This window comes from Mustela lutreola, chromosome 2 (assembly GCF_030435805.1).
Source record: "Mustela lutreola isolate mMusLut2 chromosome 2, mMusLut2.pri, whole genome shotgun sequence".
Taxonomy (NCBI): Eukaryota; Metazoa; Chordata; class Mammalia; order Carnivora; family Mustelidae; genus Mustela; species Mustela lutreola.
The window spans coordinates 77,442,541-77,462,935 of record NC_081291.1 but is presented as its reverse complement, the minus strand read 5'-3'; the positions used below and the strand labels follow the sequence as shown (position 1 = coordinate 77,462,935).

General features: G+C 40.7%; 1 protein-coding gene across 1 annotated transcript in view; it reads right to left on the bottom strand.

Annotated features, from left to right (window-relative positions):
- The window catches only part of GADL1 (glutamate decarboxylase like 1), a 187,303-nt gene that overhangs the window by 120,474 nt on the left and 46,434 nt on the right, over nt 1–20,395 (bottom strand). The window contains exons 3-6 of the mRNA XM_059162397.1: nt 15,524–15,650; nt 12,761–12,851; nt 9,029–9,135; nt 8,221–8,336 (exon numbers count right to left, since the gene is read on the bottom strand). Coding sequence (XP_059018380.1) covers nt 8,221–8,336; nt 9,029–9,135; nt 12,761–12,851; nt 15,524–15,650 — 441 coding nt within the window. The remainder of the gene's footprint in view (nt 1–8,220; nt 8,337–9,028; nt 9,136–12,760; nt 12,852–15,523; nt 15,651–20,395) is intronic.

Sequence of the window (20,395 nt, the reverse complement as noted above, 5' to 3'; positions counted from 1 at the left end):
AAAAAGAACAAGAGGCAGTGCCAAAGGTTAGGGACCTAATCAATACAGACATTGGTAATATGTCAGATCTAGAGTTCAGAATGACAATTCTCAAGGTTCTAGCCGGGCTCGAAAAAGGCATGGAAGATATTAGAGAAACCCTCTAGGGAGATATAAAAGCCCTTTCTGGAGAAATAAAAGAACTAAAATCTAACCAAGTTGAAATCAAAAAAGCTATTAATGAGGTGCAATCAAAAATGGAGGCTCTCACTGCTAGGATAAATGAGGCAGAAGAAAGAATTAGTGATATAGAAGACCAAATGACAGAGAATAAAGAAGCTGAGCAAAAGAGGGACAAACAGCTACTGGACCACGAGGGGACAATTCGAGAGATAAGTGACACCATAAGACGAAACAACATTAGAATAATTGGGATTCCAGAAGAAGAAAGAGAGAGGGGAGCAGAAGGTATACTGGAGAGAATTATTGGGGAGAATTTCCCCAATATGGCAAAGGAAACGAGCATCAAAATTCAGGAGGTTCAGAGAACGCCCCTCAAAATCAATAAGAATAAGCCCACACCCCGTCACCTAATAGTAAAATTTACAAGTCTCAGTGAAAAAGAGAAAATACTGAAAGCAGCCCGGGAAAAGAAGTCTGTAACATACAATGGTAAAAATATTAGATTGACAGTGGACTTATCCACAGAGACCTGGCAGGCCAGTAAGAGCTGGCATGATATTTTCAGAGCACTAAAAGAGAAAAACATGCAGCCAAGAATATTATATCCAGCTAGGTTATCATTGAAAATAGAAGGAGAGATTAAAAGCTTCCAGGACAAACAAAAGCTGAAAGAATTTGCAAACACCAAACCAGCTCTACAGGAAATATTGAAAGGGGCCCTCTAAGCAAAGAGAGAGCCTACAAGTGGTAGATCAGTAAGGAACAGAGACAATATACAGTAACATTCACCTTAAAGGCAATACAATGGCACTAAATACATATCTCTCAATAGTTACCCTGAATGTTAATGGGTTAATGCCCCAATCAAAAGACACAGGGTATCAGAATGGATAAAAAAACAAAACCGATCTATTAGTTGCCTCTAAGAAACTCATTTTAAGCGTGAAGAAACCTTCAGATTTAAAGTGAGGGGGTGGAAAAGAATTTAACATGCTAATGGACATCAGAAGAAAGCGGGAGTGGCAATCCTTATATCAGATCAATTAGATTTTAAGTCAAAGACTATAATATCATATATCATACTCAAAGGGTCTGGCCAACAAGAAGATCTAACAATTTTAAATATCTATGCCCCCAACGTGGGAGCAGCCCAATATATAAACCAATTAATAACAAAATCAAAGAAATACATCAACAATAATACAATAATACTAGGGGACTTTAACACTCCCCTCACTGAAATGGACAGATCATCCAAGCCAAAAATCATCAAGGAAATAAAGGCATTAAACGAAACACTGGACCAGATGGACATCACAGATATATTCAGAACATTTCATCCCAAAGCAACAGAATTCACATTCTTCTCTAGTGCACATGGAACAATCTCCAGAATAGATCACATCCTCGGTCCTAAATCAGGACTCAACCGGTATCAAAAGATTGGGATCATTCCCTGCATATTTTCAGACCACAATGCTCTGAAGCTAGAACTCAACCACAAGAGGAAGTTTGGAAAGAACCCAAATACATGGAGACTAAACAGCATCCTTCTAAAGAATGAATGGGTCAACCTGGAAATTAAAAAAGAATTGAAAAAAATCATGGAAACAAATGATAATGACAATACAACAGTTCAAAATCTGTGGGACACAACAAAGGCAGTCCTGAGAGGAAAATATATAGCGGTACAAGCCTTCCTCAAGAAACAAGAAAGGTCTCAGGTACACAACCTAACCCTACACCTAAAGGAGTTGGAGAAAGAATAAGAAACTCTAAGCCCAGCAGGAGAAGAGAAATCATAAAGATCAGAGCATCAATCAATGAAATAGAAACCAAAAAAACAATAGAACAAATCAACGAAAGTAGGAGCTGGTTCTTTGAAAGAATTAATAAAATTGATAAACCCCTGGCCCAACTTATCAAAAAGAAAAGAGAAAGGACCCAAATAAATAAAATCATGAATGAAAGAGGAGAGATCACAACTAACACCAAAGAAATACAAACTATTATAAGAACATACTATGAGCAACTCTACACCAACAAATTTGACAATCTGGAAGAAATGGATGCATTCCTAGAAACATATAAACTAGCACACCTGAACCAGGAAGAAATAGAAAGCCTGAACAGACCCATAACCAGTAAGGAGATTGAAACAGTCATTAAAAATCTCCAAACAAACAAAAGCCCTGGGCCAGACGGCTTCCCGGGGGAATTCTACCAAACATTTAAAGAAGAACTAATTCCTATTCTCCTGAAACTGTTCCAAAAAATAGAAGTGGAAGAAAAACTTCCAAACTCATTTTATGAGGCCAGCATCACCTTGATCCCAAAACCAGACAAGGATCCCATCAAAAAAGAGAGCTACAGACCAATATACTTGATGAACACAGATACGAAAATTCTCACCAAAATATGAGCCAATAGGATTCAACAGTACATTAAAAGGATTATTCACCACGACCAAGTGGGATTTATTCCAGGGCTGCAAGGTTGGTTCAACATCCGCAAATCAGTCAATGTGATACAACACATCAATAAAAGAAAGAACAAGAACCATATGATACTTCAATAGATGCTGAAAAAGCATTTGACAAAGTACAGCATCCCTTCCTTTTCAAAACTCTTCAAAGTGTAGGGATAGAGGGCACATACCTCAATATCATCAAAGCCATCTATGAAAAACCCACCACAAATATCATTCTCAATGGAGAAAAACTGAAAGCTTTTCCGCTAAGGTCAGGAGCACAGCAGGGATGTCCATTATCACCACTGCTATTCAACATAGTACTAGAAGTCCTGGCCTCAGCAATCAGACAACAGAAGGAAATTAAAGGCATCCAATCGGCAAAGAAGAAGTCAAATTATCACTCTTCACAGATGATATGATACTATATGTGGAAAACCCAAAAGACTCCACTCCAAAACTGCTAGAACTTGTACAGGAATTCAGTAAAGTGTTAGCATATAAAATCAATGCACAGAAATCAATTGCATTTCTCTACACCAACAGCAAGACGGAAGAAAGGGAAATTAAGGAGTCAATCCCATTTACAATTGCACCCAAAACCATAAAATACCTAGGAATAAACCTAACCAAAGAGGCAAAGAATCTATACTCAGAAAACTATAAAGTACTCATGAAAGAAATTGAGGAAGACACAAAGAAATGGGAAAATGTTCCATGCTCCTGGATTGGAAGAATAAATATTGTGAAAATGTCTATGCTACCTAAAGCAATCTACACATTTAATGCAATTCCTATCAAAGTACCATCCATCTTTTTCAAAGAAATGGAACAAATAATTCTAAAATTTATATGGAACCAGAAAAGACCTCTAATAGCCAAAAGGATATTGAAAAAGAAAGCCAAAGTTGGTGGCATCACAATTCCGGACTTCAAGCTCTATTACAAAGCTGTCATCATCAAGACAGCATGGTCCTGGCACAAAAATAGACACATAGATCAATGGAACAGAATAGAGAACTCAGAAATAGACCCTCAACTCTATGGTCAACTAATCTTTGACAAAGCAGGAAAGAATGTCCAATGGAAAAAAGACAGCCTCTTCAATAAATGGTGCTGGGAAAATTGGACAGCCACATGCAGAAAAATGAAATTGGACCATTTCCTTACACCACACACAAAAATAGACTCAAAATGGATGAAGGACCTCAATGTGAGAAAAGAATCCATCAAAATCCTTGAGGAGAACACAGGCAGCAACCTCTTCGACCTCAGCCGCAACAGCATCTTCCTAGGAACATCGCCAAAGGCAAGGGAAGCAAGGGCAAAAGTGAACTATTGGGATTTCATCAAGATCAAAAGCTTTTGCACAGCAAAGGAAACAGTTAACAAAATCAAAAGACAACTGACAGAATGGGAGAAGATATTTGCAAACGACATATCAGATAAAGGACTAGTGTCCAAAATCTATAAAGAACGTAGCAAACTTAACACCCAAAGGACAAATAATCCAATCAAGAAATGGGCAGAGGACATGAACAGACATTTCGGCGAAGAAGACATCTCGATGGCCAACAGACACATGAAAAAGTGCTCCATATCACTCGGCATCAGGGAAATACAAATCAAAACCACAATGAGATATCACCTCACACCAGTCAGAATGGTTAAAATCAACAAGTCAGGAATGACAGATGCTGGCGAGGATGCGGAGAAAGGGGAACCCTCCTACACTGTTGGTCGGAATGCAAGCTCGTGCAACCACTCTGGAAAACAGCATGGAGGTTCCTCAAAATGTTGAAAATAGAACTGCCCTATGACCTATGACCCAGCAATTGCACTACTGGGTATTTACCCTCAAGATACAAACGTAGTGATCCAAAGGGGCACGTGCACCCGAATGTTTATACCAGCAATGTTCATAATAGCCAAACTATGGAAAGAACCTAGATGTCCATCAACAGATGAATTTATCAAGAAGATGTGGTATATATACACAATGGAATACTATGCAGCCATCAAAAGAAATGAAATATTGCCATTTGCGACTACATGGATGGAACTAGAGCATATCATGCTTAGCGAAATAAGTCAAGCAGAGAAAGACAACTATCATATGATCTCCCTGATATGAGGAAGTGGTGATGCAACATGGGGGCTTAAGTGGGTAGGAGAAGAATCAATGACACAAGATGGGATTGGGAGGGAGCCAAACCATAAGTGACTCTTAATCTCACAAAACAAACTGAGGGTTGCTGGGGGGAGGGGGGTTGGGAGAAGGGGGGTGGGGCTATGGACACTGGGGAGGGTATGTGCTTTGGTGAGTGCTGTGAAGTGTGTAAACTTGGCGATTCACAGACCTGTAACCCTGGAGATAAAAATATATGTTTATAAAAAAATTAAAAAATAAAAAATACTAATATAAATAAATAAATAAGTATAAAAAATTAAAAAAAAATTACGATCAAAACCTCAAGCATGGAAATACACCCCCAGTTGTAAGGGCAGATACTTTGTGCTTGATGTTACAACTCAGGCATGCAGTGGTTACTCTAGAAGACACCCAAAAACAGGGGGGAAAAAAAGGCCACATAATAAATAATACTGGAAAAGAACCACAGGGTCACTGCCAACAACTAAGAGCAAATAAGGGAGGCATAGCAAAATGCCTAGCATGGTTTAAGACCACTGAAGAAACGACAACCTTCTTAACTTCTTTTTTTTTTTTTAAATTTTAACCTATGAGTTGATTTGTTTTAATAAGTGATGAAGGTGATTGCCAAAATAGTAATGAAAATAATGCAAATATTATGACCTCCATCTCTTTACCAGAGCAGGAAAAGGAATGAACAAGGTAGAGTCTGGATGAATGGGGTAAAAATCTATATTTGGAGCTACAGTGTGTTCAAAGCTATGGAGTTTCTCTGTGGCAGTCACATTGTAACCAGCTGAATGCTTATGTTCCCTCAAAATTCATGTGTTTAATCCCTAATGCCCAATGTGATGGGATTAGGTTGGCATGAGGTCACGAGGGTGAGACTGTCACAGGATTACTGCCCTAATAGGGGGAGAAGATAGAAACCTCAGCATCTGTCCTCAATCAGGAGCTGAGGAAAGGCCACATGAGCACACAGTGGTCCCCAAACCGGGAAGCAGGCTCCCACCAGATACCAAATCTACCATCTTGAACTTGGACTTTCCAGCCTCCAGATTGGTGAGGAATAAGCATCAGCTGTTTAAGCCAGTTGTCTATGATATTTTGTTACCATGGCTCAAGTAAATCAAGATGTATATCTAATTCTTGGTTTTCTGGCTCCATCTTCTGCTGCCATGTTCCCCAGGCTTATATTTTAACTCTTTTTGTACATATATCTCCACTGGAGATTAGAAAAAATAATACTAGCTCTGTTTTTCCGACTGCATGAGGTTTCAATTTCTTTATACTCCCCATCACCCGTTTACACCTATGTCTCTGACCTCTCCCAGTCCTGATCTTTATTCTAGGCTCCCATAGAATTCCTTCCCTCTTCCCAGAGCAATTATTCCAGAAAAGACCACTAGTGAATTTTAAAACAAAGAATGAAGAAGGCAAAAGGAAAGGCACTGAGCTGATAGCAGGGGACCTACTGAATCAGCTTTCACAGGCAAGGGAGGTACAATTCAAAAGAAGGGATTTTGCATTTCGGATATGGGGCTTCCTCCAATTGACATGCCAAAGTTTGGAGCCCAGAAAGGGAAATTCTGTAATAATCCCAAGGGACGAAGTGTTCTCCCCAGATGTCCCCATTCCCAAACATTCTTCACTTGCTCCAGAAGAAGTTTTCAAAAAGAAGGGCCTCGGGTGGCTGAGTTAGGAATCTCAGTTTAGATGATTCCTTCCAGATGCTGCCTCACACTCAGCGCCCGCTTTGCACATGGCACTGAACTAACCAGAATAAAGGTCAGCCAGGACAGGTGGAAAACATGGGAGGGGTGGCCAGGTTTTCTTCCACCGTCCAACTCTTCATCCACAATTTATCCTTTGGCAATAATAAAGGAAATCGTGCTCTTTAAAGAAAATGACAGATACAGGAAAGCTGGAAATGACAGAACTTTTAGGATTTGCCAGCCTCGTGTGTTTCACAGGTGACCCTGGATTATCACAGAAGGTACAGAAGCTAAACTCTTCCTGCCAGGAATGGAGGGCGGAAGCAATGGTGGGATGGACAGAGGCACCCACAAGAAGAAAAAAGGGAAAAAAGATTCTCTTTCAGATAAGACTATTTCAACTGTGCTATCTATTCTACCCACATTATAATAGCTCGGTAATTCTCCTCCCCCTAAGAAAACTAGCTATCATTTTTGTGTATCTATAATGTGCCAGCTGCTACTCTCCAACTTTCCATGCATTAGCTCATTCAGTCTCTGCAACAACCCATTTAGCCATGACTACTAAGCTCATGTGACTGGCTGCTGGGTGGCTATGATGGCCCCAAATGGTTCCTTTCTCCCTGTGTCCATGCCCTTTGCCAGGGCACTTCGCAGCAAGTCTACCTATGAGATAAAGTCGGTTTTCCCACTTCTTGGATCTTGGTTCATTGACAACACTTGCTTCACTGAGGAAATGAGGTAGAAATGACGATGTGCCAGCTCTGAGCCGAGACTCAAGAGGATCAGTGGGTGTCCATATTGTTTTTCCAGTGGACCCCCACCATGACTACACACCTGGACTAGCCTGCTGGAGGATGAGAAACAAGCAGAGGGAACTCACTGGATTCATCCCGATCAGGGCCACTTCTACCTCAGCCATTGGGCAGCCGACACCAGATACATAATGGAGCCCCACCAAGAGAGGCAGAACTGTCCGGCTATCCCAAGACTCCTAAGCAATGATATCTAGCTCTAGTTCGACACCACTGGGCTTTGGGGTATATTTGTTAGAGACCACAGTTAACTGCTACTTATTTTGACAAATTGGGAAACTGAGGCACAGAGGAGTTAATTAACTTATCCAGGGTCACTCAGCTAATTAGTAGTGGAGACAAGAACTGAATGCAGGCAGCTTAGCTCAAAGCCAATGTACTTACCCACAATCAGACCCCCTACAGTGAGGAGAAAAAGGACATAGAGGATTGTGGCAACATGCAATGTGGTGGGTGGGGTGTGTGTGTGTGTGATGTTCATTATTTCAGAATAGCTCCCTTTCCTCTTGAAAACCTTTCTGTTAGTCATTCAAAGCAATCGGTTTTTACAAGGGAATGTGAGTCTACTGACAGAGTTAAGCGATCATCTAAGTTTTAATAAATAAGGCACTCAAAGAAGAGATTCTCAGAAAGAGGTAGCACTTTCAAATTGAATGTTCTCTTTTCTCAAAGAAAAATGTTATAGCTATAAATTTTTAAATAAAGGTGATGTACAAAATTGAGTGGCCAGGGATTACAATATCAAATCCATCAGAATTTCCTTTGGAATGAAATATGACATTATACTTAGGCATATTATTCATACACAGATAGGATAAAAGCATATCAGAAGCCCCAAACAAACAAACTTCCTTAAATAATACATTCTTATAAAATCTGTATCTGATATCAAAAATAATTTTTTACCTCTGCAGATGTGAAAAGGATTAATCTTGGCAACCCAGACAGCCCCTTTTCCTTAATTTCAGGACAATATTTGTATCTAGCTAAATTCATTGCATACATATTGGACACTGAACCACCTGCAAAAAACAAAATTGAAATGGCATATTTATAGCATGAAATTATAGCTCCCTAAATGCCAACCACAGGGGAAGATGTTAACGGCTATGGCTGCTTTAGCTTAATGACAGATCCCCGGAAATCATCTGAGCCCCATCCCCGACCCATGACTCTTCCCCACTTCCTAACCCCCAATTACAGCAATTCCCAATCTCAGCAAAGACCTAAGTCTTCTTCTGTCATTCCAGAGTTTTTTCAAACTAAATGTTTCCCTCTACTTACGAGGGCCAGTTCCCAAGTCTTCATAGTTAATGATATTCTGTCACCTGACCAAGAAAATGGCAATACATGCTCATCTCTAGTCCCAAGAAAGGACTGTAGGATGCACTACATGATTCAGAAAACTTCTCAAGTAAAATTGATTGATAAACATATAGCCCTTCCAAATTCCCAGCAGCAGAGAATTTCATTTGTAAGCTATAAATCCAAATTGTATGCATCTCCTTGGTTTAACATTTACATCAGTTGCTTAGCATTTATGCAAAAAATTGCCACTCCAGAGAAAGGAACGAGTTAGATTCTCAAGTAGCATTATTCCTACCCAACTTTTTGGAATGTGTAAATCTTCAAGGAGCTGTTCCTCATATAACACACAAATAAATGTTTGGGTGTTTGCAGTGGAAGGGAGATGGCAATAACTAGCTGTACTTACCTGGGTTAAATATTCCATCCCCTTCTTTCCAGCCAATAAATTCAATCATTTTCTTCAGAACCGCTTCTTCCACTAACAGAAACACTGGGGACACCTCATACGTATAACTAGATAGATATAAAAAACACTTCACTTCTATGACTAGAGTCAAACCATCCCTTTGGTGTCCCAAGAATAATGCACATAGAGTTTTATTCAACCAAGCGGCTATGGGAGTGTAGATAGAGTCTTTGGAAATTTATCCAGTTGGAAATAGAGAAACATAGTCTGTGATCGTGCTAGCCATGGTTTGACAGAGGCCAATAGCTGGGGGCCTTCAGGATACACAAGGCTACTTCAGCAGTCATAATTTACAGGAACACTTCGGGTCCACTGGGAACCATAAAGGCAGAACATCTAGATTCTTCATATTAGCCATAAACCATGGCCATTTCATTCTTTGGATGCTGCTTTGGATGCTGGTTAAAGAAGAACCATTGCCAGGTGCCTGGGTGGCTCAACCAGTTGAGCATCTGCCTTTGGCTTGGGTCATGATCTCAGGGTCTTGGGATCAAGCCCCACATTGAGCTCCTTGCTCAGTGGGGAGTCTGCCTCACCCTTTCCTTCTGTACCTCTCCTCACTTATGTGAGTGCACTCTCTCTCTCTCTCCTCTCTCATTCTCTCAAATAAATAAATAAATACATTCTTAGAAAAAAAGAAGGAAAACCATTGTCATGGTAACCAGGTTTTATTAGGTTCCTATCATGTGTACCCTCAGTCAGTTCTAGCTATTCTACAGGGAAACTACTCATCCTGAACTAGGGTTTTCTCCACTATATTCTTGTGCTGGCAAATGGGAACAACAAATGGGAAGTGTTCTGTGGGGCCTCTCTTATTATGCGATGATTTTATTGCAAAGCACTGCCCAAATCCCCTGTCATTGAAGGTTTTGTTGCTCCAGGCTGGACTAAGTTAGCTCCTTGGGGAAGGCCTCCGTGGCAGGGAGCTACCTTTCTTAAGGTCACAACCAGGTATAAAGGCCTGGCCATATGGGCCCAACTCCAGACCACTCAGAAGGGCCACTATAGCTCTAAAAATCTCCACTAAGTCAGCCATTTGAGCCTGCAGAACAGCTTGGCTTCTGGTTCTGCTCACTCCTGCTGCCTTTCTCATCACCCATGTGGATCCCAAGGGCGTTCCTTAATAAACTCCCTGCTCACTAAACTCATCTAGAGCCGCTTCCCAGGGAATCCCACATGGGAGGGTTACCATGCCTTGTTTCATAATATTTGAGTTTCTCCTTTCTGTAGATAACTTGAGGGTGACTAAATTACTTATAATCTCCTCTAACAATTAAGCCATTACATTAAAGTGTATCTGAATAAATACATATTCCAAATATGTAAGCCAAGCAGACACACTTAGCTTTGCAGTCACAGAATTGAATGTGAATATTTTAACACCTTCAAGGGAAAACTTCAGACATAAGGCCAAACAAAAACAAAAACACAAAATGAAATGAAACAAAGAAATGGAATACCTACTATGTGTCACCTCCCTAACTCCCTACATGCCAAGCTCTCTATAGACAGCATGTCATTTTGCAAACACTCCAGGTTCTATTTTCAACCATGCGAGGAAGCCGGTTCACACATTTCAAAAGTGTGGGGAAAAAGTCTATGTGTTCATGTGCACCTGCAAATATAAGTGAAATAATTGTTCACTTAAAAAAATTAATATATACCCTGCGTATAAAATCTGGCTCAACTGTAAACCTGGGGAGAGGCATGGAAGTGAAGGAGAGGAAAATATGGGACACTCTCATAGCTTGCTCACATTTTCAGTGGATTGTTCAGCTTAGCAACAATTTAATACTTTGCAATCCACTCTGTGTTTCAGCTAAAAGAACCCAGATGAGAAGTTAGATATCACAGGACATAGAATGAAAGGTTTAGAGAGTTGTGTAATTTTACTGTGTCTTCTGGCCCACCGACCACTTAACACTTCTACTCACTGTAAACTGGTATCATCTCTCATCACCCCATCAAGATTTCTCTAACGGAAGTCACCAGTGACATCATGTTGCCAACTCCAGAGACAATTTTTAGTCTCTGTCTTAGTTAAATACTGAACAAGCTTATGATTCTAAACACTTTCCTTTAGGGTTTCCATGACTTCCTGGTTGATTTTCTCCTTCTTCTCTCTCTCTCCACTGTTGGCTGGTCTTCCTTCCTCCTAACTATGAGATATTATTAGACGTCCTCAAGGCCCAGTCCTACGCTTCTGTCCTCACTCTACAGTCTGTCTTGCAGACACCACTTCTCCATCTCCTGGTTTGTTTTTGTTCAAAGTGTCTTCAGCCTGCTCATCAAAACCAATTGTTTGGCTTTGAAAATATATCAGTGCTTGGGAGACAGCCACAGAAATTCAGATTAATTTAATTGGTCTGAGTTGGGACCCAGCCCTCAATATATTTTTTGGAAATGTCCCAAGTTGATTCTGATGAACAGGAGAAGTTGAGCATCACTGACTTAAGGAATCCCATCTGTGCCCACCTTTTCAATTACCATCATTCCCCAGTAACTCCTTATTGACACCTTTTATAGAGATATTGGAATTTCAGGACTGTATATCTCTCAGCTTGGCTGATAAAAACTCTTAAATAGCTCAGAGTCACTGTAAACTCAAATTCTTGCAACTGAAAATTAAATTCCTTCTCTTGCCTTTTTCATCATACCCCTGAAAACTGATCCCCCTTCTGATGCTTTTTATATCCATGAATGACATGACCAGCAACCCAGCTACAGAAGCCCGAAACCCAAGCATCATTGTATAGACCTCCTTCTTGTCTTCATTCCCAAGGTTCAATATATTACCCAGACCTTTCTGTTTTATCCTCTAATCAGCCCTCCTGATCAGTCCCCTCCAATCCACTCTCCATATGTCTAGTGATCTTTTCAATAAACAAATGGCATATAATGATTTAGAAACCTTTAAAAGCTTTCCTTTGTACTTAGAATAACTCATAAGCATGGCCCCTGGGTCTTGCATATCTGGTCCCTCTCCATTTCTCCAATCATATCCTCCATTATGCTCCCCATAGGTTTCTACACCTTCACTGACCTTTCAGTTCATAAAGTACATCATGCTGTCTCCTGCCACAAAACCTTTGTGCATGCTATTTCCTCTGTTTGAATCTCTTCTCTCCTCTTTTCACCTAGTTAACTCTTACTCATTCTTCAGCTCTTTGTTTCACTTCCTCAGAGAAGACTTTCCTGAGCTCTCAACTTGGAAAAATTGTCCCATGTATATTTATGCAGCAGTCACCCCTTCATATGTGAATTAAAATTTTACATTAATATGTGGGGATAATTTTTTTGTGAATTTGCATGGAGCAACTCTATCTCAGTAGAATTTTTGCTTCATGAAGGCCAAGTCAAGTTTTGCTTCTATTCAAAGTATCTCTCTGGCACTTAGCAGAGACATGGCTTTTCATGCAGGAATGAATGACAAGTTGCTTCATCAATTTTCTCATTTGGTAAGTAGAGATAACCATGCCTCCATGAAACATCTCACAGTACTTCTATCAAATCAAAAAGCTCTTTAAAATATTGCTAAGTGTCATTCCATTATTTATGATGACACTATACCAATGAAACCATGAAATAGAAGTTCATGAAATAAAAGTTTGTCTACTTAAAAAACATCTCTAATGCATGCTCTATGTAAGAGTCCAGTAATATGGTACTTACACACTTGGGTTTAATGCTTCTGTCATAAATCGGGCCACCAAAGAGTAGTAATCAAGTCCAGCATACAACTGGTTGAAAAATCTTGGATGGTCTGTAAATTTAAGCAGAACATTCATCTACAAAGTAATAAAAATGAAAAAGACTCTCCATACAACAGTAACATAAATCAATCTTTCAGATAAGAAATGCAGCCAGAGTGACTCTTTTTTTTTTTTTTTTTAAGATTTTATTTATTTATTTGACAGAGAGAAATCACAAGTAGATGGAGAGGCAGGCAGAGAGAGAAGGAAGCAGGCTCCCTGCTGAGCAGAGAGCCCGATATGGGACTCGATCCCAGGACCCTGAGATCATGACCCGAGCCGAAGGCAGCGGCTTAACCCACTGAGCCACCCAGGCGCCCCAACCAGAGTGACTCTTAATCTCACAAAACAAACTGAGGGTTGCTGGGGGGAGGGGGTTTGGGAGAAGGGGGTGGGATTATGGACATTGGGGAGGGTATGTGCTTTGGTGAGTGCTGTGAAGTGTGTAAACCTGGTGATTCACAGACCTGTACCCCTGGGGATAAAAATATATGTTTATAAAAAACAAACAAAAAAAAGAAATGCAGCCAGATACAAAAGAGTATATACTGCATGAATCCACTTATAGGACATTCAATAGAAGACAAAACTGATCTATGGAGACAGAGGTTAGAATTCTGGGTACCTTTGGGAAGGCGATATTGACTAGGAAGGGACTCGAAGAAGTTCTCTGGAGTGCTGGGAAGGGTCTACATCTTGATCTGGGTGACGGTTACTCATGCACAGTTATGGGCAAATTCACAGAGCACTTGAGATCTGTCCACTTTACTGACTGTAAATTATGCTTCAGTTTTTAAAAGAATTCAAAATCTAATCATGTACAAAGGGACCAAATGTTGAAAACCCATCTCATAACCCTCTCTACTAAACAGTCATGTTTCTCAGCAACACTTGGGCACCATCGTAGGATCTCGGTTTATCTGTTCCCTTTTTTCTCCCCACGCCCCAAATCCAAACCAGAACCCTTGAGAAATGGATTACAAGAACTATCTGTCCAAGTATCAAAGCCTGCTACCTTTATCTTCAGAAGATATGGATCTTAATTTAACTTCCCTATCTTTAAACATATTTCACTCACCAACAGGGTTCACTTCGGGCTACCGGCAGTGAGTGGCCTTTTCATTTTTCAGATTGGACCATTTTTCATAGTGCAACTGGCATTATGTAGATGGAAGTAAGATGTGACTCATCATAGGGCTTACATAAACTTTCTAATTCAACTTACTTCAAAGGCAGTAGCCTTTAAGACTCAACTTCAGTTCCAACTTTCTATTTTTTTTCCCCTCGTATAAAAGGTCTCATAAAGGTTCTTGGCTTTCCACAGTGTGAATATTCACACCAAACACCAGGCTAACTGACTTGACATTCTCAATCATAGGAAGCCCAGCATGACAAAGAACAAGGAGGCAGGAGGTCTGTTTCTAAATTTGAGTATTTGGGAACCTTTTTATTTAGTGACTTCTCATTACAACTCACAGCATTTGGTTTTAGGGTATTTTTCTCTTTAAACTAGGAGTTCAATAAAAAACAAAAGCTCAAGAAAATGTTCTTTTAAATAAAATATGGAAAACTTCCTCTAATATGGCAAAGGAAACCAGACATTGCTACAAGTAATTTTAATAAGATTTTTTTTTTTTAGTTCCGTGTTAATTTATGATTGATTTCCATGGTAACATTATGGAAAATATCCAGTAAACTGAAAAGTCTCCTACATTAAATGTCATTCTACATTTCTGACATGCACTATAATAATAAGATACGTATCTCTGCTTTTGAAATGCTAACTGGGTTTTTGATACGTACACCAGACTTTCCCAAGGGAATATAAACCAATTATTTTTAGCCAGGATTTTATTATGTTCTTTCCACTAAATTTAGTTCAGTGTCAGAATTCACAAAGCATAATGTCTGCATGGTCTTAAGCACCAGATTACCTTTACAGCACACTGCGAGATGCATATTTTGGAAAGTTACTTCCTCACTTCTGGAACCTGTTCCCTGGGTGTGTGGGATATTAACAGTTGGACTAGTACGTCAGCACAAGACCAATACCATACTACTGCTTTGACAAAATATCATAGCAGTTAAGCATTATGGCAAAGCTATCACAGCAGAAACTTACCATGTATTCATTTTTTTATGCTTTCCTAAAGATTTTTATTTTTGATCTTGTTAGATTTGATAAAATAATTTGACAATTACCAACTGCCAAGACTTCATCAGTATCTTCCCAATCTACTTCTGTTTATAGTAAAGACAACCTCCTGAACACTTTTTTTTTTTTTGCATATTGTGGACCATGAAGATTTAAAATCCCTTTACAAGTTCTATCATCAAACTATGCTTTGCCAGTTTAGACCAACGTAAGAAATAATAAGTAGCAGTCATCATGTATGGTCTTGATTATAAATGGAGGATGGGGATTGCCAAGAAGCAGATCATATTTCTGTACGAGCACTAACACTAAAAGTTTTTCTATCCATTTATCTTTGGCCTTGACAAAAAAAATCTGTATTACCAATTAAATGGCCTGTAAAAATAACAGAACTACTATTTTTTGATCCATCTTTCTTATTGCGTAAACATTGTCATACTCAGCTTTACTATCAGATAAATATATGCTTAAGAAAATATAAGAACTTGTTAGGGATACAGATCAAGAGGAAGGAAATGAAAGTCTTACTTGTTTTGACGCTGTAGCGTATGACATCCTGGCAGAGCTCCAACAGCCTGTGGTGTGGCTCTCCTGTATCTCTCATCTCCAAATCAAGAAGTTGTTTCAGCTGCTCAGGGGGCTGCCACTCACAAACCTAGACATTCAGCAATGGCAGTTAATTGAGCTCCTACTGGAGTCAGGTATCGAGAGGGTATTAGCATCATGGGCCCTACCCTCACAAAGCTTCCAGACAAGTGGGATTCCTGACAAGTGGGATTCCAGACAAGTGGGACTGAGATTTAAATGTACAACCTTAGTCCAGGGTGAAAAGATGAGATGGTGACCCAGGTGTTACTGGAACAAATGAGGGGCCCCACTTTCAAATGGAAAGTCAAAGATTCCCTGGAGGAAATGATTTCTAACCAAGCAAAGATTAGGGGATGGGGAAGGCAAGAGGGCACTCTAGGTAGAAGGAACCAGGGTCTTAAAGGCTAAAATACAAGGGCACATCTGAAGAATGGAGTTATTTTAGTGTGGCCAGAACATGGGGTTGGAGAAAGGAGAGGCAAGAAGGGAAGCTGGAATCCCAAAATAACTTCCTCACTAGTCTCTCTGTTTGTAGCCTTACACTTGACCCATGCATTCTATCAGCCTGGCAGCCAGAATCCGAAATGATCCTCTTAAACCCAAGCCATGGCCATTGCTTTGCTAAAATATCTCAGTGGCTCACTTCCTTCAAAGTAAAGCCAAGTCCTCACAATAACTTCAAATGATCCTGTATAATGTGCTTCCCTTCACGGCATTTCCTCTCCAGTCTAGCTCTGCTTTCCTCCCGTCTGACCTTTCCCCACCACCTGGACCTCTTTGCTGTTCCTTAAACATGCCTGGCACTCTCCACCCTGAGAGTCTTCATACTGGCTATGCCCTCTGCCTGGATACTCCTGCCCCACATGTCCTCATGGCTAACCTCCTCAGTTCTTTCAAAGCTTTGCTCAAAAGTCCCTTTCTCAATGACAATAATCCTGATTCCCTTATTTAAAATCACAAGGTTCACCTTACACTGGCCCTATCAGCCCCTTAACATTCCCTGCTCTTCCTTTTCCCATTGTACTTCTCATCTTTAAACATACCATGTAATTCATTTATTTTGTCCCAGGTAGTCACCATGAAAGCAGAGATGTCCATCTGTTTGCTCACTGCTCCCAAGTAACTAACACAGTGCCTACCACACAAAGGGAGCTCTACAGCCATGCGGTGAATGAAAGGATGAATGAATGAATGAGATGAGACTCCATATCATGACAGATTTTCTGTGGCATGTTACAGAGTTTGAACTTGGCTCTAGGGCAGCCATTGAAATGTTTTGGACCAGGGAATAATATGAACATATTTGTGTTTTGGCCAATAGCCTTAGTTGCTATATGGAGATTCCAAGTAAAATCAGAAAGAAGACATGGTTGTAACAAACCAGGCAAGAGAAGGTGGTTTTCTGAATGAAGTAGTTACTACTGGAATGAAGTATTTCCAGAGATATTTAAAATGCAAAAACAACAGAACTCAGAAATCAGTTACACAGCAAGGGTGAGGGAGAGAGATGAGCCAGGGACAACTCTGAGGTCTGTTATGTGCATGGGTTGATGGTTGTGATGAGCAAAAGAATCTGCTTTGGGATGATGAGTTTGGGGCATATGTAGCCTGAGGCCTCTCAGGACATCCAAAAGGGGTGCAAGAGTTGGTCTGAAGCTCTTGTGAAAGGCCAAGAACAGAGTTCCATACATCCACCATGATAATATACCATTGGGGACATACTCAGAGAGAATCTACCACTAAGAGGAAAGGCACGGGATCTCCCCTGTGCACCACCATCCCTTAAGGTAGAAGACAAGCCAGAGAAGCAGGGAAAATCTGAGAAGAGTTCAGGGCTCCTAAAACAAAGAAAACAGAATGTTTTAAGGAAAAGATGGTCATCACCATCAAATCCTGTTGAGAAGCCCGATTTGATAAAGACTGAAAAGTGCTCATGGGATTTATCAACAGGGAGGTATTCTTGGCAAGTGCCATTTGACTTAGAAAGGTGGGAGTGGAGGCCAGATTGCCATGGAGTGAGGGTGTGGGAGGTGAGGAAAGAGAGGGAGGGAGGGAGCATAGACAATCTTTAAAAAGTTTGGCTGTGGAGGGGAGGAGAGAGACAGGGGAGTAGCCAGGAAGTCAGGAGACTAGGAGGTGGGAGGCTGGGGAAAGCAAGAAAAAGTACTGAGTTGTGCAAGGGGCATGGAATTAAACTCTGATGTGAGAACCATAATAGGCAGGGGTAATTCAAAAGTGACTGAGACAATCCAAAGGAATAACTACTCATAGAAACACATCTCAGAGATACTGCAGGTTTAGTTCAGAATGGGAATATTGAAATAAAGTGGGTCAAACAAAGATTTGGGTTTCCCAGGGCATATAAAAGTTATATTTACACTGGACCATCTAGTCTGTTAGGTGTGCAATAACATGATCTAAAAAATGTACATACCTGAATTAAAAAAAAAAAATAGTTGTTGGGGGAGGTCATCAAGAAGAGGCGACCATCAGATGACCCATGAGCTGACCTTGGCCCTTGGAGGCACCTCACCTCTCCCCAGTCCTTGGAATGTGGGTTCTGCTTGTGTCTCCTGCTCCCAGAGGCTGCTCCAAGGACACAGCCTTGAAACAATGATGTGGTGTTGAGAACAGTTGCATTGTATATTGGATTAAACCCAGTTAAGGCCCCTGTATGTCTGTATGTCTATCTATCTATCAAACCTTTTAAGGTTTGGAGGGCAGGTGTGGGGATCCACTCATCTTGCTGCTGCCCAAGACACGTTTCCTACGTAAGTTCCCTTGGCTTATTAAAACTGCCACATGTCAACCTGAAGTGGTCTGTATATTTCTTTGGTCTCTCCCTGCTCCCTCCAGGAGCCGGTTTCAGATTTCACCAGGAAACTCCTGAGGGGATTAGGAGGCCACGTTATTTTAATGCTAAAAAATGCAAACCATCATCTGAGCCTTCAGTGAATAGTAATCTTTTTGCTGGTGGAGGGTCTTGCCTCTATGCTGATTGGCCATGGACTGATCAATATGGTGGCTGCTAAAGGTTGGGGTGGCTGTGGTGACATCTTAAAATAAAGTTTGCTGCATTCCTCTACTCTTCCTTTCATGAACAATTTCTCTGTAGCATGTGCTGCTGTTTAATAGCATTTCCCCCACAGTAGGACTTCTTTCAAAATCAAAGTCAATCTTCTCAAACCCTGCTGCCTCTTTGTCAACTAAGTTTACGTACTATGCTCAATCCTTTGTGGTCATTTCAACAGTCTTCACAGCATCTGCACCAGGAGTAGTTTCCATCGCAAGAAACCACTTTCTTTGCTCATCCGTCAGAAGCAACTCCTCAGCCAGTCAAGTTTGATCATGAGATTGCCGCAATTCAGTCCCAACTGTAGGCTCCTCTTCTAAGTCTAGTTCTTTTGCTATTTCTACCACATCTGCAGTGACTTCTCCACCAAAGTCTTGAACCCTCAAAGTCACCCACAACAGTTGGAATCAACTTCTTCCAAACTCCTGTTCATGTTGATATTTTGACTTCTTCCTATGTATCTCAAATGTCATTTATGGCATCTAGAATGGTTAATCCTTTCCAGAAGGTTTCCAATTGACTTTACCCAGATTCCTCAGAAGAATGACTGTCTAGGGTAGCCATAACCTTATCAAATGTCTTTTTAAAATGATTAAGACCTGAGAGTCAAAATTAATCCTTGATCCATGGGCTACAGAATGAACGTCACGTTAATGATTCCATTAATCTTACACATTTCTACAGAGCTCTCAGTTGACAATGTGCATTGTCAATAAGTGGCAATATTTCAAAAGGAATCTTTATTTTCTTAGCAGTAGGTCTCAACTGGGGGCTTGAAATATTCAGTAAACCTTGTTGTAAACAGATGTGCTGTCACCCAGGCTTTGTCTTTCCATTTGCAGAGCACAGGCAGAATAGATTTAGCATCACTCTTAAAGGCCCTTGAGTTTTCAGAATAGTTAATGAACACTGGCTGCAACTTCAAGTCACCAGCTGCATTAGCCCCTAACAAGAGATTCAGCCTGCTGAAGCTTTGAAGCCAGGCACTGGCCTCTCCTCTCTAGCTCTGACAGGCCTAGATGGCGCCCTCTTTGGGTAGAAGGTTGTATCATCTATACTGAAATATCCGATGTTTAGTGTAGGTCTTCTGGATCACTTTCTGTAGCTTCTACATCAGCCCTTGCTGCTTCCCTGTGAACTTTTATGTTACAGGGACGGCTTCTTCCCTTAAACCTCATGAACCATCCTCTGCTAGCTTCATCCTTCTCTTCCGTGGCTTCCTCACCTCTCTCACCTTTCCTAGACTAGAGGAGAGCGAGGGCCTTGCTCTGGATGAGGCTTTGGTTGAAGGGAAGGTTGTGGCTGGTTTGACCTTCTATCCAGACCACTAAACCTTTCTCCAGATCAACAGTAAGGTTGTTTTACTTCCCTGTCATCATGTGTTCACTGGAGTAGCATTTTAATTTCCTTCAAGAACTTTTCCTTTTGTAGTCACAATGTGCTGGCTGTCTGGGGCAAAAGGCCTAGCTGTTGGCCTGTCTTGACTTTCCACATGCCTTCCTCACTAAGCTGCATCATTCCTAGCTTTTGATTAAATTGAGAGACGTGCACCTCTTCCTTTCAGATGAATATTTAGAGGTCATTACAGGGTTATTCATTGGCCTTATTTCAATCTTCTTGTATCTCAGAATAGGGAGACCCAAGGAGGGGGCAAGAGACGGGAACTGATGACGAGTAGAATAGTCAGAACACACACAACATTATCAGTAAGCTCACTGTCCTATATGGGTGTGGTTTGT